The sequence below is a fragment of the Diorhabda carinulata genome, chromosome 11 (genome assembly GCF_026250575.1).
Source record: "Diorhabda carinulata isolate Delta chromosome 11, icDioCari1.1, whole genome shotgun sequence".
NCBI classification, from domain to species: Eukaryota; Metazoa; Arthropoda; class Insecta; order Coleoptera; family Chrysomelidae; genus Diorhabda; species Diorhabda carinulata.
Window position 1 is genome coordinate 11,683,586 of NC_079470.1, and position 23,291 is coordinate 11,706,876.

The following is a 23,291-nucleotide window of genomic DNA, read 5'->3' on the forward strand; positions in this document are numbered from 1 at the left end:
GTTTCCATTAAAACATAAAAACAGATTTTTCAGTTTAAAACCTCTACATACAAATACTTCTTTTTTTTTCAAGCAACCAATTAATTAAGCTGGTCCTAATTAAAAAACCAAATCCCTCGCTCCTATCGAATAACGCCGTCGAGGAGCAGCAAAAACTCCCTAAAGTTACTTAACTCGAATTGGAATTCCCTTCTCTTATTTAGGTATTCCTCACTAACAGGGTGTAACCACCATCGTTGGAAACGTAAAATGTCTCATTAAAAAATTAATTACCAATGGTATGAAATGCTTTTATCTACAATAAAAATTTATTTACAAGTAATGACAGTTTCTATTCTGTCATTGACAGCGAATTTTAATTTTAATCATCTAAATACTTTCATTATTATTAAAATTACGCTCTTCCTTGAAAAAAGTGTCCAACGTTGTGTAACAAATGCCAATTTGCCAATTTTTTCAAAACGTTTCGGCGCCGTTACCAAATTATTTCCCTCAGATCTTCAGCAGAAAAAAATAATCCAAAAACTGAATGTATAAACTGAACAAACTATTTACGCTGCTACTATACCTGTCCGTTTACCTTTAGTCTCTGAAGACGAAAACCTAGTTATCGAAACGTGCGTAGGATAGCGTAATTGTGTGAGTGTTGGTATAAATTCTATTATTAGAAATATTCTAACACGACAAAAAATAATTTGAGTGAAATAAATATCAATACAGTGTCACTCTGTAAAAACGGCGCTGTGCTCGAAAAGTTCCTCCGCCCGCATAACTTATATTAAAATTAAATAACGAGATAAGGCCGCTTCCCACCCCTTTTGCAGGGTGCTAATCTATCCAGAGATTCATTATTCGCGCTTTGGTGGTAGAAGTCAATTAGGGTCTGGAGATGAGAACAATTGGGGGCTGGGGCTCTTGAAAGAAGTGCGGATTCAGCACTTTTTTTTTTCGCCTTCTCGAAAAGTGCTCGGAAGTGTCGAGATTGATAGTTTCGAGAGAGAAGTAGTTGAATTGAAAGGGTAGTAAAACGTTGTCGAAAGTTTTTCAAGTTGTTTGTGTGCTAACCGAATATCGCGTATAGTTTTATTTGTGTTTTGAGAAATAATTAATATTAAATAACTTATGGTTAATATACTCTAACCACACACAGATTTCAATTACAAATAACAAACGAATAGCAACAGAAATCAACAAGCTCTCTATTTATGTCTTTGTTCTTAATATCCTTAATGGCTCGCAATTGCAAGGAGATTACTAGTTGAACATTTCCCAGTAGGCGCAATCTTCACTATTAACTGCGAATCACTACTCAAGTAAAAACTAGCCTTGGTTGGTAAAGATATGGAACAAATTTTAGGTTAATTATATGAGGTGCTTCTAATTTATCAATATGAAATTTGTATGTATCGTCTCTGAAATTATTTCGAATTGGATGAAATTCAAAGAGGAAACAACTACTTTCCTGGCTAATATTGAATTATATATCCAAAGGACGTCGACCTTTTGACGATTAATGGGTTTTCTGGCAAAAATTAAAGTTGGTACAAAGTTAACAGAAGGATATTTACAAAATATTGAGACATATCGACACTCAAATAGAAATAAAGCGTAATGACGACGTGGTTGGACTCTTCTTCGTATCTAGAAATCTTTATGCTCTTTCGGGCGTCAGAGTATTTTAGTTCGTTCTCTATTTTTCACTCTTTCAGATCTTTTTCTACTTCATTAATTTGCTTGATTGTTTTACCTTGTCTTCCTTCTTCTTTCGCTACTTATTACAGCCAAGTTGTCCTGGATCCTCCTTTCTTCCTTTACTTTTATTTCTTCACTTCTTATTAGGCTTTGTGGTGTTCTGTTTTCCAACATATTTTATCTATTTTATTTCCTAATGGTTCTTGGTTGTACCTTTCTATAATTACCTCATTCCTTATCCCATACCCATCCTCGTTTTCCCATCTATTGTCCTCTCCGCTGCTACTATTCTACGTTTGTCCCTCGCATTTACACTTGCGGCCCACTGTAATCTTTTGATTTTAACTTCCTATAATTTTTAAATGTTTGAAAGACATTTAAACGAAAATGGACTTGGTAGGCAAGCAGTTGCCAGACAATCGGATATAATCCGCGCAGCGGTTCGATGAATGTGCCAGCGTTATAAGGAGACTGGATCCTTTCATACGAACAAGCAGAAGGCGATTTAAAACCGCTCGTAATGACCGCTTTATTGTGTCAACAACATTAAGAAATCGTCACCTTAATGCTTTCCAAGGGCAACGACAATGAGATGTGATGTGTGATTATTAGTCAGTGGCCAGTAAAACGAGAATAACCTGACCCCTAAAACACCTGCGATTGATCCAAAACTACCTCCAGCTCATCGGCAATCACGCCTGCGTTTTGCTCGGGATCATCTGAATTGGACGTTGGATCTGTTCTGTTCTCCTAAGAGACCAAAATATACCTCCATGGTAGCGATTGAAGAGGTAAAGTATACCGAAGACCAGAGGAGTGATTTGCAGATTGCTGCTTTGAAGAGCGGAGTGGTTTCTACATGATTTGAGGTGCAATTTCTATAGGAGCACGAACCGAACCTGTGTATTCGTAGGGGCGACTATGTTTTCGGAAGTGGAGGTTTAACGACTGATAGATGTATCGAGGAGATTTTACTAATTCATGTGGTCGATTACATTGGAGACGAATTTACCTTTATGCAGGACAATGCTAGGTGCACACTGCCAAAATCGTACAAGATTACATTGCACAAGTGGGTTATGGAGTCGCCACCATATAGTCCTGACCTAAATTCGATAGAACATTTATGGGATGAGTTAAAAAGAAAACTTCCTACCCCAAACTCGATTCCAGAGCTTATTTGCTAACTTGATGCATAATCGTATGACAGGTGTTCTTAGGGCAAGAGGAGGTCATGCCAATTATTAAGAAATTAAGTTTGAAAGCCTGAAACTGTTTGAAAGACAGTTTGGTATGTTTTAATGTTCAACATATCAACAAATGAAGCTATTAACATAAATAGGGTTATTGACAATTTGTAACTTAATTGTCAATAATCCTATTTATGTTAATAGCTTCATTTGTTAATATGTTGAACATTAAAACATATTAAACTGTATTTCAAACAGCATATTTCTTTTTTTGAACTGATGAATAACTTAAAACCTACAGTTTAAGTCAAAAGTTTATAGTGGGCCGATTTTTATGCAGGTAAGTAGGTATATTAACGTAGGTATTGCGTGGTTGGGCTGATGATTCTAAAATTTGTGAGTTAATTACGCTTTAATCAAGAGAGAAACGAATAATGATTCTTTATGCTGGCAATAAATATGGGTCTTTACCAAACGAACTACTTTCATCTGCTAAAAACTCTATTCAAGCTTGTGCTTAAGCTCAAGCTTATTATGCCGTTAAAATCAACAGAATCATTTCTTATTTTCAATTTTTAGCGTAATTTTCGGTAAGGTTAGAATGACTGCTTTATTGTACAAGAACGACAGTAATTATTCACTCGGTTAAATTTTTTTGTTTCATTTTATACTATAAAAAAACTGATATAGACAATGATGTATTATTTAACCCCAATCAGACTTGAGAAACTTTCACTTCACTCGGTTAAATTTTTTATAAAGACCCTCTCATTTCGTCTAGAACAAAAAAAATCACTCAAATGTTTTCCTAAAGATGATTACAGGAGTTTGAAAGAACGCCAAAAACAAAGAAACAAAAAACCAAACGCTGAAAGTTTTCGTTCTTTTTAGCCCGATATCGGTTTTGCTATTCGTCAAAGGCGCTGGTTACCCTTTTTCCCGAATTCCCCTTTTTTTTATTAATGTTTTTCCGAATTTAATGGTTGTTTCTTTTTCTTTGTTTCAGTGTGATAGCGAGGGCGAAGATGATAAGGTAAGCTACTTGTTGTGTTTTTATCCGTATCAGATTTCGTCACTTATAGACCAGTAAGAAAACATGTTGAACTTATAAAATTTTGTTCATTTCAACGCATTTATCTTTAAAAAAGTCCAGATATGAAATTTTTCACGATCTAAGAAAATGACTAACCTCCAATTAATATATGAGATGCAATAGAATAAATTCTAACCTCATACTTAGACTTATATATATATGTTTGTCTGTGTCAGTTCATTTCGAGCCATAAAACAGTGTGTACTTCAAAGTTCGTTAGTGTATTTTGAAATGTCTACCAAACAGCGCGAATGTTTGCCCGTTGAAGCTAAAAGTTTTTACTTAAAGTTAATAGAGCAATGCCACGAAAAATACTTTGAGCATCCCTGCAAATAGAGTTTGGAAAATTGTGAATAATTCGATATCTCCAAAAAAAAATGACAATGGTGTACCAAAATGATTAATTTCTTTCAAGAAGTCTGAATTCGCCGCCACTTTCGCGGAGATTGTTTTAGGAAACTGATGACAAGATTAATTATTTCACTACAACTTTGTGGTGTATTCTACACCATCTCGAAAAAATATATTCTGCTAAATTTGCTAAAAGGATATAAAGCTAAGTGCCATACCGATTGAGGTTAGCTTAAGATAGATTTTTATCGTTTTTTTAATGTGTTTAGAATATAAAATTCCGATTTGCATGATCTTCGATCAATGAGTTGTCTAATCTTCAAGACAACCACGATCACGAGCTGGCACATTATGGGACTACCAGTTGGCATCAGATAATTCTCTGACCGCCCGCTCTACTCCCTCTATCTCGAAAATAGTTCAAGGTATAAAAAAATGTTAAATACAAAAGTTGTAGAGAATTGAATTCTTTACAATATTGATAATGAATACAAATAGCGTAAAACCAATAGAAAACGAGATATTTGCAAAAAATGTAAAAAATATCGATTTTTGTGACATTTGTCTTCAAAACTTGCGACAATCCAATTATATGTCAATTTTGAGAAAAGGATGCCAAAATACAAGTTTTTACGTGGTAATATACTGGATTTGTCGATTTTCCGAAGTGAATCCCTATAATGACTGGACTAATATACCAAAAACTACAAGAATATTTCTTTTACATAGATCAAATGTGAGAATTTCTTCCAGTACATTGAGCGCGAATATTGAAGCAATGCGATGGCGTTTAGAATAAACGACTGACTGTGTTTTGTTTTCGTAATACTCGCGAGAGGAAAAATTACTGTTCAGCATATATATATCGTAACATTGTTGTTCAGTCGTCTGTATATTTTGAGGGTCGTGATTCGGTTTATAGGAGACGAAAAACTTTATCAGGATGAATGTTGTTCTGTTTTAGTATCAGTAACAGACTGAAACGATTTATTTCATCAGTGACGTTGCTGTCACTATTATCCCAGATTATATACCCAGAGGTTTATCACTGTTTTGATTTTTTTTCGAAACGTCTCTGCACTTTGGGGCGAACGAATGCATTCTATGGACATAGGACCCGTATCTGAAATGTTCCGTCCATGGAAAATGTTCTTTTTTTAAAAAAAATTAAATCTAGAAAAATACAGACGGCTTCAAAAATTGAAATCTAAAAAAGATTATATTTCATGAATTTAAATTTTTTTTAAATGGCATTTCGAAAGTGAAATTTATAATTTGTAACAACTATTTTGATGAAAAATTATCATCTTTATTACCATAATTAAAGTTTATGTAGCTTGAACTTTTTTTAATGAAAAACATAAAAATATTCATAACGAAAATTGTTAAAAATCGCTCAGAAATCTACCTCCACTGAAATTAACTAGAAGGATTATAGTTTACTTTCTATTAATAATTACCTACGATTTCGTCCAGTTTACAAGAAAAAATTTTTTCTCCTTCTAGCTCCTACTTTTTTTTGCAAATGAATTCCCATGAATTCCAGTTTCTTTGTTTTAAATGTACATTCATGCTTTATGAACGTATTATTATGGATTCTTAATTAGTTTTCAGAACAAACTAAAAGATTTCTTTGTGAGCAAAAAATTAAGTGTGAATTAAATAGGATCTAATCCCCTTGTAAGAAAAAGGGGGGTTTGGTTTGCCGAAAAAACCTCGTAACATTTTTATAAGTAAAAGTTGCCGAAAATAGGGCGTGGAATCAATTTAAAACATCAAATAATAGTGTTCCAATTAAAAAATTGGCTTCTGGCATACCCTAAACGTAAAAATTAAAATTTGGATACAGAAATCGATTCCCCATTAAAACTTATTCAGCATTGCCTCACTATCCGGTCGTGAAATTAAATTCCACAGCTGTAGATGTGCGCTTTGCTATGCCGCCCCCTTAAAATCAGTTACTTATTGACGCATCTGTAGTATTTAATCTGGTTCATTATTATTAATACACGGCTTTCTCCTGTCTAAACAATGTACACTTATTTTGGAAAATTTTAGATAATTGTATACCGTGTTTATATTACAGCTTCAGGGATGAAATCTAAAAGTGGCCTCGAGAAGCACGCGGAAATTATTTTCAGAATTTTAAATCCGCTACTAGAAGGAATATTTCAAAATATGATAGTAAAAAAGTAAAATTTTCCAAAATTTACTCAATGGAGAGGTGCTTTATAAACTATAATTGAATTTCTCAACAAATTCTGGGCAGTTTTCATTTTAAAAGTTTTTGTCTTATAACGAGAGATGGGAGAGAGTGGGAACTTTGTTATGAAACAATCCCTGCAAGTCCGGTTCTGCTTAACTGATTCTTATGTTGTTTGAAACAGCTTTTGTATGTATGTGAATATTTCGTCCATCATTTTCTATACATAAAATCAGTCGCTGATAGGTAGTTTCAATTTCTGCCATTTAAATACTTCGTATTGCCTGTATTCTTTCAATATCATATCTTGTCGTGGGTTTATTGATGTAAACGACATTTTATATTCGGCCCCACAAATAAAAATCTAAGCAAGTTAAGTCAGGAGATCTGGGTGACCAAATAAATAAACTTCCACGACGAATGACTAAGTGTATGTCTTCTAAAAGAAGTTTTTCAAAAAATATAAATTACTTTTAACTGCCTCATTAAAAAAATGAGATCTACGACCCTAATATTGGATCTCCTGCATCCAACGGAGATTCCTAGGTGCCCAAAATTTTACGGTAAACGTTGATGCAGACTCTTTGTACAATAAGGCCCATTTCGCACCAAGCCAGTCTAGTCCATTCGCGTCCAGTCAAGTCGGACGGTTTTGAATTGGAAATATTACTATTAAAACAAAGAGAATGTAGTAAATCTGGTTCCACACTAAGCGAGACTTGACTAGACGCGAAAGAACTAGACTGGATGGTGCGAAATGGGCCTAACTCTTTATATTTGCGTCAAAAACAAATATCTACAGACAATTAAGTATCCACAATAGTTCGTTAATATTTTTTGATAGAAAAAAATCTGGTTTCGCCATGAAAAAGCGTTAAAGGTTTTCATCATTTTAATCAAAGAATAAAAATTAATCAATCTATTTTACAGCTTTGTTATTATGTAATTTTTATAGATAATCATCGCGAAGTTGATTTCATTAAACAAGAAAAAATTGCGGGCGCTCGAAATCTTAACGGTTTCGAAAAATATCGTGATGCGGGTAATCAGTAGATTTTTTTATATGGTTAATAGTTTCGCATCTTACGTTATCTTAGGTTATAACCTAACCAATTACAAAAGGATTAAATGATGTCATTCCAGTTATATTGAGAAACATACGAAATTTCAGGACTAAGACATTGAAAGCAATTCCGTTGATCATTATTATTGGATAATGATGATGGTAATGGGTAGACCATAAAGTTTCACAATTTTGAAATTGCCGTGACAAAAAAAGAAAACACATTCTACTCAAATAAATGTTGATTTAAATTAAAAAAAAAGGTCAAACGTTTTTTGGATAATGTAAAACTCAAACAATTCGACAATTAGTGCCTTTCCCAGACTCAAATCAGTGCGAAGATTTCTGAATTTTGAGCAGAAATCCACGGGCTTGGTACTTTGTACGCGTCTCCGCGAATTGGGCTGGAAAACAACCTTCTTACAATCCCGATTTGTCTTGACTTTTGAAATCCTTCAAGCTATGATATTTTCAATAAAAATGCATTCGAAAACTACCTGAGAAGTGGCAAGAATGTTTAGAATGTATATAGAAAAAATAGTAATTTTTTTTAACAAAATTCCGGTTTTTATTTGAACCAACCTCGTATTATATATAATAGTTGAAATAGATACAGTACAAATCAATTTATAGCAGGTATAAAAAAAGTGTGGACTCTTTTTTTAAAGCACTCTAAAAAAAATGTAATTTTCTCATCATTAAATCCGGACAGATTCTGTTATATCCGTCCGCTTCTCTCAAAATCTACGCATCCTACTCACGTACTACACCGATTCCGACGCCGACGACGCGTCGGCATTGAAACGACAAAACATAATGTTCCGTCGAAACGGGGAGACACGCCGCAAAGTCACTACCGGAAACGAGATTGTGAGCGATGAAAAGGGGAAATCACCGCGTAATGTGACAAGTACTTTATGTATCTGTCATCATGGTATGTAAAACGGACCGCAAACGCCGCGCCGGAGGCAAATATCATTTTTCAAGCGGAGATATCTGCCGATAACAATGTCTGCTGGGTCGAGGGCGTTTACCGAGAAAAAACCGTATTGGTAGATTAATGTTAAAACTACGAGGTGTTTGAAAGAAGTAGTGAAGTATATTGTTGATTATGATTATAAAGGGTTTTTAATCTGACCGTTGATTGGTATAAGAACGGATTTATATACGAAAAGTTTTGAGATATGGCAACACTGATCTGAATATATCAAATCTGACATTGCCATCATGAAGTTTGACAATCAAATCGAGAAATTTTCTATGACTTTGGACGTGGATTAAACCAACAGCAATGTGCAGATCAACTCGCTTGGACTTTTGGTGTTGAAGCACCAACTGGAGCTACCGTGTTTCTCTGATTTTCCGGATTCAATCGTGGTCACACTTCGCTACAGGCTGAAATTCGTGAAGGTCGTTCAAAATCGGCTGTTATCGACCCTTTGCTTAAACTGATATTGCAAGATCCTCAAGTAACATACAGTTAGATTGAAACATACCTGGACATTAGTTCCATTCGCTTATATTCAATATATTCATAAACATTGAGATGTCGAAAAGATTTTTTTCTCGCTGGAAAAAAAATTGGTGCAAAGAAATGCTGGAAATAACGGATCTATGCAAACTAAACGACAATCGTCTGTATTGGTGTTTCACCACGCGCACATAGCACTTCAAAGCAGATGGTCGTCTGTTTTTTCGAAATAACTGGACATGTAGACATGGTTCCATTAGAGAACGGTCAATTCTGAATGGTATACCAGCATTTGTTTGGATCAAGGAAACCAATCGCAGTCAAAACATCGAATTGATGGATCATCACAATGATTTGTTCTTATTCCCGCTGTCGGAATGGAAAAAATACTTCGAAAACTAGTGCGAATGTATGTCAAAGTTTATTGATCCTAGTTTTAGTATTTACTGACTGATGGCAGATGACAGATGACAGATTTTGGAAGGTATGTGCGCGAGATTTAAAACGATCCATACCTAGCATAAAATACAGAAATAGAACTATTTTCGTCACATTACGATTTCACCTTGAAAAAAAATTTCTCATTTGTGATAAAATCCTCTAACCTTTCGAAAAAATAAAAATCTTTTCTCGACAAAAACCAATACATTTTGTGTACGTAATCTCTTCGGCAATACACATTTGTTTCCCACTCTGCGATTTCCTTTTGTCCTACGTTAAATTTTGAAATAGCCGAAGTAAAATATCATAAACGACATGCAGACATCACACGAACTTATGCTGCGCTAAAGTTATAGCTGCTTTCTACGACGCTATATAGCATTCTCAGAACTAAGGGTATATGATTCAATGCCGTACTCATGGGCGCGCTAATAAATTTACTTTCAACATCTTCCCATAAATTTGATAATAGGTATTAATACAAACTGTCCTTTTTTCTATGTACTAAAAAAATATAATCGACTTAACAAAATCGGAGTATTTATGGAATTGAAAAATTAATTAATTGCACGATAATGTTTCAAGATATACCTTCATGTTATTAGACTGGCAAGAAGCTTTAAACTAAACCATGTTTGACCTATGAATAAACATACTTGATGTTTACTATCTATTGTATTATGGCGCGGAACTCAACTCACCAAAAGTCAGCAGCAAAAAAATTATCTACTTAAGGAGACGGGGATTGAACCACAAACAAATTGCTCGTGATCCAAACCACCCCTCAGAAGTGATAAAAAAATTCCGGGGCAGACGATTGCTGGAAAATAAGAAAATTGCAAAATCTTCAACATTGTCTCAACGAGAAAAACTAGGGACATCTCAAAAACAGGAGAATTCTCAGTATATATTGAGAGGAGATTTAATCTAGGTTGTGATGCTAGCTTGGTCATGTGCTAATGGGATCACAAATCTTGAAGAAGACGGCGGTTATACCAAAAACAAGTTGTTCGTGACATGAACCACTCCTCAGGAGTGATAAATCCAGGGGTAGACGATTACGGGAAAATAAAAGAAGTGCAAAACCTCCAACATTGTCTTAACGAGTGAAACGTGAAGTTTTGAGGTACATCTCAAAAACAGGAGCATTCTTCGCCAAGATTAAATGGCGATTTAATTAAGGTTGTGATGCTAGGTTGGTCAAATATTAACGGGATCATAAATCTATTAGCAGTGATGATCGAAAACCATATTTAAAATAGCCAGAAGTTTTTTTTAGCGATGAAATAACATTCAACACTGATGGCTCACATGGTTCAAATTATTACTGGCACGAAAAGACGAAACAATTGTCAAAAAGGTCGAATTGGAGTTGTGAAGTCATGGTGGTGGCTGCTTTTAATGAAAAGGGGGAATAAAAAATCGAATATGGTTATATTTTGGAGGGTTTCTATTGCCATTTGTTATAATGTTGGAAGAAGAGCAAATAACTTTTCGGTGGGATAAAGCTCTTATTCAAACTTTACATTCTACTAAACAACGGTTTAAGTATTTCGGAATCGACATATTGGATTGGCTAGCCCTTAGTTCGGCTCAAAGAGGGAATAACACTAGCTTGAGAAAATTAATTTAGTAGAATTGTCTCCTGGGTAGATTTGGTTTTCATGTTTTGTTCAATTCCGTCCTTCCAGGTCCTTGAAGGTTTTCCTCGTCTTCTATTCTGCTGTTGTAACATCAATGGTTTTTTCGACCACCTGTCCCGCTCAATCTTCATCACATGTCAGATGCTCTGTTCTGTATATTTGTTGCATTTCTCTTTTATTATTTTCGAAACATTCTTTCAGGTCATCTTCTAGTATTTCAACATTTGTTTTTTATCTTCTCCATCTGTAGTTGCTCGTTACGTACTGAATCTCACTATTTTCATCTTACTGTTAACCTAAACGTATTCAATCATAATTTTTCGAATCATTTTCCGACTTCAGTCTATTTCCTGACTTCCTGAATACGCTCGATGCTATTCTATTCTATTCATATCTCATAAGGTATTCTTCCTGCATTCTAGTTGTAGTTCTTGTTGTTCTAGTTTATTATTATGGTATTCTGCCACCTTTTGGTGATTTCCTTATGTTGAATAGTGATAAGGCATAAGACGGACCCTGTGTTTGCGTCCTCTAGCCACTACTGATTCTCTCTCTACAATAAAATGTAGTGTTTCGAAAGATTTCTTGGACTTTAGTACGCCCATGTACGATTCAATACATTGTATTTTACGTCACCTCCAGGTTATAAAACGAAAACTTCTCCACGTCTCGTCTTACTAGACTTGAGAAAATAAAGAAACAGAGACGTAAAGTATGTAGAGCAAACCCGGCGGAAAATATAAGAAGAAAACTGGCTGATATCTAATAGGAATTCACTACTGAGTGTACACTGAAAAAAACTATAAAATAATGAGAAAATCGTTCGAGATTGTTTATTTTGAATGCGCGAGGAAAATAATAAATATACGGCTCGAAGGGCCATTTTTATATACAGGAATTTATTACCATTTCAGTGAAATGTTTGAATATACAGAATGAATACAAATGTAAATTTAGGCATAGGATATATGAAAACTAACACTATCTGCAGAACCTTTTGATTATTGGCTTTGAAAAGCACCAGATTCAACCGTGGTTATCACTCAATGATACAAAACCCAAAAAAGAAAGTGAAATCAATGCAGATTTGACGGCTTTGACAGCGAGGGGGTCCAGATAGAGTTCGTTTCACATTAAGTACTTCGAAAATGTGTTAACACAAAGCGACCATCCATACATCTGATTATGATTCAGTTTTTAGCTTGCCATAGATACCCTGTTTGAGCTTAATGCAGCGAAGACTCATTAGAAGACAGATTTAGAGCTCGGTTCCCAAGCACACTCTGAAGATGCTCTACTCAACATAGAAGAAAGCAGTTCGACTTGTAGGCGATCCAAAATTGGACTGCAAATCCTACTCGACTCGCAGACGTGGCTTATGAACATTGAGTTCTCCTGAAGACGCTGCGAAGATTAATTTACCGGAAGCCTGTGGAGTTTGCCACCAAGGCACGTTTTTCTTGGAACACTACAATATGCAGAAGTTCAAGTTCAATATCCACCCGCATCTCCGCACGTTAGGCACCACTCGACTTTCTCGAGTGTAAAACATCTTCCTCGATGTCGAAAACGTAAAAAGGACGCAATATTGATCGGTTGAATGTGACTAGGATGCTGTTGGAGGTTTCAGTCAAAAGGGATCATGTTGTCGATGAATTCGTTTCTAATAAATTATCTGATATCGTAGGTAATTTCTTCAGCAGTGGTTCTTCAGTATAATTATGAGTGTTATTCTTTGTTTATAGCGATGTATAGATTAAACTGGTCCTGATGAGATTTCCCTCAGTGAGCTTAGGTGGGCGCGTCGAGCTAGTATAATGCGAAAAAAAAAACGGTTTATTCAAGACTTGAATCCTGAACAGAGTTGTTCGTGTAGTCGTTTAGGAAGTTTTAGAAAAGGGTCTCGTCCTTTACCAGTTTTCGTATCCTAGTCGCGTCGTAGAAGTAAATTTCCAGAGCACGTTTTCCTACCAATAAAATTTATTGGAATTACGTGGCTATCGACTCAGTGGAACGTTTAATGCTTTTCCTTTCTTTTTTTTTGTCGGGAAGAGTGCAAACGATGTACACCGAAGCTGACTGCTTTCTCTTTTTTTTTTTTCCTAAAGAACTGCTTTACGGGGGTGTAGTGGTAATTGGATTAAGCGGATTAGGGGAGACTTCGCTTTTTATGGTTGAAACTGTGTGATTTGAATGAAAATTATAAATTCACAATAATAGTACCAAACAATACAAGATTTTGAAGTGCGTTTTAATTGATTTTATTCATTTTCGACGCTGATAGATTAAGAAAACTTTTGTATTCCTTACCCTTTTGATATTAAGTAAAGTTCAATGAGAAGGAAACCAGAATCAAATAGTAACCGTTTATTTGCAGTTTCCATACTTTGATTAGTATTGCTTTACAACTTTCAATATTTCCAATAAAAACATTCAACAAATCTTCACCGATTATGTTGAATAATAATCGATTTCCTTAATACTTTCCCGTTTGAATCCGGTTAAATAGAGCCACTCGAACTCTAACACTCGAAAAGTTGTCTTGAATATGGTTTCTCTCATCGATGACGACAAATCTCGACTTTATTCTATCACTGTTCTCTTCTCTCTTACTCTATATATCTTTCTCTCGTTTCGCATTGTTGTCATTCGCGAAACGAATCCGGAGTTTTTCTTGATTCAGTGCCGGCTCAATCCGGTTTCGTTGGTTTATTATAGAGCGTATTATCAAGATAACAGAATCGTCGCTTTCGATCGAAAATCATTTTAAAACTAGAGGTAAAAATTGACATTTTAACCCAATATCTTGATAATTACGGAAATACGATCAAGATAAAACATTCAACAACACTCTATAAGTTGTGTGACTGACGCACAGATGGCGCTGCATTGTCGAATCCATATGACGTTTATGAACTTTCAAAAAACTATGTATTAGTCAGAAAAAAGTGACAGACATTCAAGTGAAGCTACTTTGGTTATTTTCAAAACAAGCTCTGCAATGGCGTATTACCAAGACTCGGTTCAATCGAAGAGTAATTTGCTGAATTTAAATAGATGATGGTGAACGTACTGGTCGTCCAATTGAGTCTACAAAATGGTTATTTCTAAACGTAAATTGAAATTAAGCGAAACAGCTAATGCCGTGAAGATATCAGAAGGGAGTATGCTTACAATTATGCATGAACATTTGAACAACATCGTGCTAATGATCCAGATTCAGTTTAACCATGTTTACACGTAATAAATCGGATTGGTGGGATAATATTCGCCAGGATTCAAAAATTTCTTCTTGTTTCTTTTACATGGGAATGAAAGATAGAGCTAGTGAACGAAGTACGTAAGCGCGCAGTCCCAGACTTACAAAATCGATATGCAACCATCAACACATCTGTACATATTGAAGTCGGGTTAAAAATAGCAGATTTGACAAAAATGCATACAATTAAACACTGAAAAATACGCTTTTAGAGTTAGAATTACTAAAATGTGAAAAATAATTAAAATTTTGAGCCAGTTAAGAAAATGGGCGAATGGAGGAAAGTCCTACTCAGTGAATAAAAGCGTTTTTTTTTGCAAACTATAATCTCTAGTCTTTTTTTCGGAAATATACATTTTGATATGTAAAGGGGATAAAATAATATTTTTTCAACTCAACATCCATTTATATATTATGGTTATTTTGCCCGAAGTATATTCGTTTCTGCTGGATTAAGTTGATGCATTTATAATCGTTTCCTTCGATATATATGAAAGAATCCACACGTATTGTTGTTAAAGTGTAAGCCAAGCCAAGGCGGCATCTTCTTTGCGTCTAAACTTCAAAGATTGTGTATGAAATATTACATTTTTCTCGATGTATATAAAAAAATTCAAAATCAGTATAGTAGGCTACTCTAGACCTTTATTTGTGTCATAAAAATAAAAAATTTCAAATTAATTAAATCACAAATACAAATCTCATCTAAATGTGACATGTTTTCAAGTTCCAGATGACCGAAATTTCCTTGAAAACATTTTTTACATCAACAAAATTGTGAACCAACTCTGCGTCAATATCGTCTCGGGACGGAAATCGAGATATCATTGGAAGAATTCCATGGCGCTCTCCGGATAGTTGCTGTAGAACTCTCCAGAGGTTCGTGAATAAACTCCCGGGGAGACATCGTCAAATTTTATTATAAGCTATTGGCGACGAGCAAAAAAAAAAAAGAAAACGAGATTATATACCTATACCTACGATTTTTTCCCTTTGGGAACGTACTATGTTTGAGATGGTGTCTTTTTGTCTTTCTGGTTTTGATTTGGTTGAAATCGTGCCGGCGGGTTTTACTCTAGAATTTGATTTTCGTTATTATTCTTTCAGGTTTAGAAGAATTTGTTCTTATAAGTTTTCTACTTAATTATACACTATAGGTCAACAGTTTCTACCCATCCCATAATCCATTCATTAAATTTCAAAATAATAACAAATTTCTCTTAAATATTGACCAGAAGATAACAACCAAACTACTACAACAATCTATCTGAACTATCTAAAAAGTCATTAAAATAATAACATTCATTTATAATGCAATACCGCAGAACTGGTTATTCTCCAATTTAATGGATATAAGCTGAAATAGTTCTCATACCGAAACCTGGAAAACCGGCTGAAGAAGTTACTTCCTATAGCTCAATCAGTTTTCTTCCAATACTGGCTAAACTGTTGAAGAGGCTATTAAAAACCAGGATAATACCTAGTACCACATTATTCCGAAACATCAATTTGGATTTCGAGAGGAACATGCTACATCTGGAAGATAAAGTATTGCGCCAGGATATTCTTCGAAGTAAATCAAAAGTTTCGACACTTGAGACTACTTTACAAAATCAGAAAATTCTTAAATTCTATCTTGAAGATCGATATTTCATGGCCAAGTACCAAAACTGATAAACGCGGGTGTTCCCCAAGATAGCGCTTTGGGTCTGCTACTATATCTTCTATATTCAGCCGATTTACCCATATTAGAGTATGCAAAATATGGCGATGACACTTCTTTACTAGCTCTACACCGACCTAAATCCATCACAAACAGACGAGAAAACTGTCCCTCCTAAACAAACATGAAATTCCACAAAGGGAGGAAGTCAAATATCTTGGAATCCATTCGGACTTGTTTTGGAGGAAATACCTCTTCACTAAAACTTTGATAATTACATTGGATAATTGGCAAAAAATCACAACTATCTATCGAGAATAAGTTATTGGTGTTCAATACAATACTTAAATCTATTTGGACATATGAAATCCAGCTGTGTTTAGGGATCTTCAAGTGCTCTAGGTTAGAGAAGAAAAGTTACCAATGAAAGATGTCACGGTAACCCCAATCAATTGACCAAAAACTATTATCTGACGTAGATTCAAAAGATTCACCCCTTAAGGTGTCCAGAGCAGATTTCAATATAACAAGTTAAAACTTAAAAGTACTGGCTAATTTGTTCTGTATTTTCTATCTTTGGTGTTTATGATTGTAGTTTAGTCCAAGTTAGCCTTATGATACTCAAGTATGTGCTGTGATTTATACACGGAGCTTTGGTGATAGAAAACGTTCAGGACGGCCTCGAAAAACCACAACCGCTGAAAATAAACGTATTGCATTCATCGGTAAACGTGATCGACGACTCACAGACTCAGAGATAGCTGCTCAGATCAATCAATTTAGAGAATTTTGGAATGGAACCCAAGATATGAAGGAAAAAAAATAGACAATAACTTTAGACACAGTCTTTCAATTTCAACCCGATTTGTGGGGCAATTTGGACAGGGAAATCAGAAAGCAGTGTCCTACTTCCACTTCCCATCCTTGGAATATCCTGAAAAACCAACAGGCGAAGACTATTTGTCTGAAATGTTACAGAGAGTGCCCAAATTGTGCACCGAAATAATAAAATCAAAATCGATCGAAGATATAGGGCGGGCAAAAACTTTTGACCGGTAGTGTAATAGTGACGTCTCTAGATTATTTCCATTTCCACGTATTTTACTAGTACTCGGGAATTGTACGAATCATTTGGGTGGAATATAAACGAAAAACTGACGAAATCGACTAAATAAGGAGATCTTGGAGTTTATTAAGAACGGTTTACGAGCGGCTTTTGAGGTCCCTCCCGAAAAAAGGATCGTAAAGTCTCAATGTAACAAGACTCACTCGGACCCCTTTACGTTTAGTGACGATATAAAATGTTTATGGGGTGCTTTGTGTGAAAGATTCCCGTCGAAAGCCGTTACAAAAAAAAAATGACGATTAAGGTACATGAGAATAACCAGAAATGATATTTTGGTCGTAAAAATTGTAATTTGGATCAACATAAGAACATCAAATTAGAAAAATGGAAAATTTCACAGAATCAATTTGATAAAGAAAATAAAGAAGATGCATTTTCAATTTCAAGAAAACGTCTTCGTCTTGGAATTGATAGCCAGGTGGGAGGTGGAAATACCTGGATAAATTGAAAATAAATAAGGATGTATATTCCTGGAACGATATAAAATGATAAAATTATGATGGAAAATGCAAATTTTCTATAAAAATACGAGAAGGGGCGAAACAATTTAACACAGTCTACGGAAATTGCTGTAAAATTCAAATGTGGCCGTACTAGATGGACTGAAGACGAAGTTCAAAATTATATGGAAAATAATAAAAACTATTTCCATATTTCATGATAATAATTGTCGGAATATACTGGATATGAAAAAATAATTGACAATAGAAAATTAAAAAGGTGGAAGAGTCCACGGAACAATAATATAAGAAGTTAAAATTGAATATGAAAAATGGTAAACGCACAGGCGAAAAGGAATTGAGAAAATGGGATGTGGAAAGAAGTTACAGACATATATCAAAGCTGGAATAATGCAGTAATTGTACCGTTACATAAAAATCAACTGGCGTCAATCTGTAATAATTCCAGATGAACAGCTTCATAAATCATATACAATATTGAACCATAATAAAAAAAAGTTCGATACTAAATCGGTAATTACTTTAGGACATTGAGGTTTTCTAAAATCACGCATCAAATAATATTATTGATGTAATTATATTAATTAACATTACTCTGAATTATGAATAATAAAAACTGTGCTCTATATTCACTTTAGATCAGCTTAAGATACAGTAGATCAGAACGGTCAAACTCAATTTTGCAGAGGGCCATTTATTAAATTTTGAATTTGAATTTGAATGAACTGAATTATTAAAACATTTTATTTGCCAGTCATGGCAGGAGCGCAATCCGTAGTTGTGGTGCTAAGTATATTCCAATCAATCGGCAACTTTCAACATACAGTCTTTAATAAAATCACCATCAATGAAAGGTTTTGATCTTTTCGCGATTTCTAATGCAATAATAAAATTTTATTTCAGAGGGCATCTCTAGATTTAATAAACATCGATTATTGACCTTGAAGTTTAGATTTTAACAATCGAATTTTGATTTATGATTCGTATCATAGTGTCTCTTCAAATTAAACTCCTTATAAACAGCAACTGTTCGATTACAAATCAAACACAGTGGTTTACCTTTCCATTTAGACTGAAAAACCCTACATTCGCTTTCAACTTTACGTTTTTGTGACATTATGCCAAAATCGTAACAATTATGGATATCGCACGCGCAAGACACAATACAATTAAAATCCTTCTACAACCGTATCGCTTCGATTACTCGACTCAACTGACTCACGTCGCGCCGACGCATTCGTTTTGAATGGTTAAGGAAGGTTCTAGTCTAGAGTCGAAGCGCGAGGAAGATTCTATCGTTTTCGACAAAAATAATAGGATATTTCTGCTTATTGCTAAGAGATGGCGAAACTGTCTTATTCTCTCGCTTGTCTAGGCACGCGCTGTCCTTGAAATTACTTATAAATATCCGTAGACTTGAGAGTACGAGTATTTAAAACATCCGCAGGGGAATCGATGAAGACAAAAAACTCCAGAAAACATGATTCTTCTTTCTGTGATACATTGCGATCGCGGGCCTTATTGATACGGTCCAGGGGTTGGTAACGGCCCGCGGGCCGTATCATTGACAAGACTGCAGTAGATAGAATGAAATAAAAGTATAAATTCGTACATTACTTAAGAATCGATGCAAACTAACAGCCATTACATTTAGGCATACAAAAAATGTTATCAGTAGTTCTTAGCGATTGCAAACGATGGGGTTGTTGCAGATAGAAATAAAAAGATCTAAGAACGATAGTAGAAAAATTAGTGAAGAGATAAAACATGATACTGAATATAAATGGAGATAAAAATAAATATATGAGACATACAAACAATACCGAAAACATAAAGTCGGAAATTCTGGATGTGGGAATCCAAAACCAAAATATGGAGTGCGTTAAATAAGACATTCCTGTATTGTTAAGACATTATTGGAATCCAGCCGTGGCAGAGAGGATATGTAAAATTGACGAGGAAGATACAGTTAATCAGCAAACCGCGCAGCATTGATTTAATCGTTGTAATAGTGGAAATTTCACCCTTAAAGATCCTTCGCGCACAGGACCTCCAACTCCCTTGGACCTTCTAAAGATACCATACATCAACCTTTGAAATTATAAGATAGGATCTATAAAAGTTGTGGAATACTGCTGAGGTTTCATCAGATGCGTTGTTACTTACGATAAGAAACCCAACCAACCCGAACATGAAAAATCAGTAATTAGACAAAGAACGTCGCAAGGAAAGGCCGAATCGAGCGGAAAATCTGGTATGTTTGGTGGAATTATGAAGGATTGACATGCTACCAAATCATTCCATATGGTCGAGCTATCAATGAGGGTTCTCTTACAAAAAGTCAATGCTAAACCACATACTCGTACTGCAAAAGTTACATGGAATACGATCGAAAAACTTGAGTCTATTCTCGCGCGGGAACAATGTTGATTTTAAAGAGGATTTTGAAAATGCAGTGCGACAATATTTTGCATCTAAGCCCAAAAATGGTTTTACCAAGGTTTTAAAGAACTTGAACGTTGGATTTAGAACCATAGAATACGATGTACGTTGGGATCGTTAACTTTTTGATATGAAAAAATTAGTAGCATGCAACGGGCGACTCGAATGTAGAGTTGAGGTCATAAAAAAACAACTTTCGAACTTGAGATGAAGAGAAGTAGTGAAATGGGGTGAAAACCGTTTTTCGTTATTTGGGGCGAAACGAGACATCCTAGAGATAAATTTTTCGTACAAAAGTTGTTGATAATAAAGAAATCTAAAACTTCTATTGTATATATTTTTCGACATAACCTCACAGTTTGCGAGAAAATTAGGAAAAACCGATTTTTCTATTTGTTTTTGTTTTTATTTGTTCAAAATAGTTTGCATTTCAAAAAAAGAAGGTTTATCATCCATCATTTTTTATACAAATACATTTTTGATTATACGTTATAACATTATTTGATATTTATTCGATAATGGTATATAGTTCAATATGAAATATTGATACATAATGGATGTTAATTAATATAGAACGAATTTTAATATAAATGTTTAAACTGAGGATAATTAAACGAGATTAAGCGCGTTTCAATATTTACATGTCTTTAATATAACATGAAAACAAACGAAAGATTCAATTTAGAAATATGGAAGGTTAGGTTATATAAAACTAATAAATTCAGTTTATTTTGGTGAACGGTTTCAAGCTACTACGAGGAATTGTAGAAAATAACTGATGATACAATCGCGCTTTAGCCTGCTAGAAAAACGTGAAGATACTTCTTAATACGTCACTCAATAAGTCGCGTGACCGACACAGAGATGGCGCTGCCATCGTCAAATCCATATGAAGTTTATGAAGTACCAACTTTCAAAAAAAGGGGGAGCCATTTAAATGAAGCTACTTTTATTATTTTCGAAATAATGGATTCAAAACTTCGTGTATTAATTTATCATTGCTTCTTGATGGTGTATGAGCATTTGACCATGAGAAAGCTTTTTTTAAAGTGGCTACCGCGTTTACACACAGTCTATCAGAAATATCAACGTGTTGATGATTCAAAGCAGTTTTTGGACATGTTTACACGTAATAAATCAGATTTTTTGCGTCGATATGTGATAATGGATGAAATATGGATCCGGAATCAAAACGATTATCATCTGAGTGGACTTCAGCAGGTGAACCACGTCCGCAGCGTCCAAAGGCACAACACCCGCTGGGAAAGTTATGGTTTCAGTATTTTGGGATGCGCATTGAATATTGTCTATCAATAACGAACACTTGGATCGTTTGAATGCTAACGATGGTTAAATTGAACGAATTACACTTCGAATTGCTTTCTTATCTATCGTATAGTCCAGATCTGGCACCCAGTGACTACTAGCTATTCGCTGAACTCAAAAACATGCTTGTGAGTAAGAAATTTAACTGAAATGATGAAACTGAAGCCTATTTCGAGGCAAAAGAAAAATCCTTCAAGCACGGAATCGACAAGTAAGGTGAAGGAGAAAGACCATACCTGCAATTTATTGTGGATTCATAAAGGGTCGTGAAACTGGCACCTACCGCTCGGGAATCGACTACTCCAACGCGAAAAAAGCGACATTATCGGAGGACGGTGACGAAAATCCTTAAAAATCCCCCTTGTTTTTGTCTAATCGATTGAATCCTATGCGTCTAGGATTGTCGTGGGGAAAAACTGTACCAATGAATAGAATTACCGAAGAAAACATCGGAAAGGACTTATTTTTCAACTTTCAGAATGATTAATTTTATATAATTTAAGCTGCTTACGACATATTATTGCAAAATTTTCGCATCTCTATGCGATGGAGCATTTATATTTCGTTATATATTGTTACGAACTCGTTCACGACTTAGGCCGTGAAGTCGGTCCTGTCCGCTCATAATGAAAGTCGAAAATATGGCGAATGCGTTGGTTCTCGGAATGCGGCGTCTTTGATATTATTTTTGGTTACATTTTTTCTAGAAAGGCCTTCTTATTTAGTTGTTTGTTTGTTCTTTTTCTAGAATTATAGAAATTTCTTTCTGTTATGAATATGTGCGTATTTAATTTATAATTAAAAGTCATAGTGAATTTAAGTAAATTATAAAAGTAGAGAATATTCAATTATATAAGTGGTGATAAGTTAATTATTACAGTGTTTAGTTTAAGTGTATAAATAAATTAAGTAAGTAAATGATAGTGTGAATAAATTGACCACCAATATTTTTTTGTAAAAATGTATTTCTTTTTCGAATTTATCAAAAAAATAGCTCGGATTCAATGTAAAATATAGTTATTCTTCAAAATTACTGATTATAAGGGTTGTATTCTCCCCGCGCTCCGGTAAAAATAGAGATACAATTGTGCTCTTATCAACTGATCCTTCTCTCAAATTAATCCTCTTTTAGCAATATTCTGGAATGCTAATTTGTTAAATGGTTTTCGGTAATTGGTGAAAAGAAGGTAAAAGGCAGTATGTTGTAGGAGAAGCATCAACTGTTAAATTCGTTACATCGCTAGAGTGAGGTACAACGAAATATAATAATTAATGAAAAGTTCACTAATCGAGTTAAACTGAACTGGAAATTGCATTTTCAGTCCGAACGGAATTGTTAATGAAGGAGACGGAACGATTCCGCTCCAATATGATGCGATAGCCGCCGCCACTATACTACCGTTTATCGTTGAGGAAATTTAATTTTCTGCTTAAAGTTTGCTCGACATAGCCTATCCAATTAGAATTCTGGATAAGTGAAATAATTATTAGTTTTTCTTTTAGCCACATCACTGTATAAATAATGTTCAATAATGCTCCAAACTACGAAAATTGTATATACATCTGGGTCTATCGTGTCTCCCTGTCTTATTGGAGAACCCAGTGTTACTGCTGATCCAGAGATCTTCGTCTTCTATTTCATACGCTATCAGATGTAGAACTCTGGAGTTCCTCAGTTTTTCACACAGATATTTCGTTCTATGTGCAACGAAATCTGCATGTCGCATTATCTGCTAGGTCTAACGTCTTCAGGTGTTTGTGGAGGTTCTTACTTAGGTTGATACATTCAGCAGATCTACTCAGAATATTATGAAATGACATTGAAAATAAACTGGCAGAAAAAAATATTAAGAAACATTTTTGGAGC

At 34.7% G+C, this 23,291-nt stretch overlaps 1 protein-coding gene across 5 annotated transcripts in view; it reads left to right on the forward strand.

The window, feature by feature from the left end:
- The window catches only part of LOC130899657 (autism susceptibility gene 2 protein-like), a 205,264-nt gene that overhangs the window by 46,963 nt on the left and 135,010 nt on the right, over nucleotides 1-23,291 (forward strand). For all 5 annotated transcript variants that reach the window (XM_057809761.1, XM_057809762.1, XM_057809760.1 and 2 more), the window contains one exon: nucleotides 3,889-3,915. In XM_057809761.1, coding sequence (XP_057665744.1) covers nucleotides 3,889-3,915 — 27 coding nt within the window. The remainder of the gene's footprint in view (nucleotides 1-3,888; nucleotides 3,916-23,291) is intronic.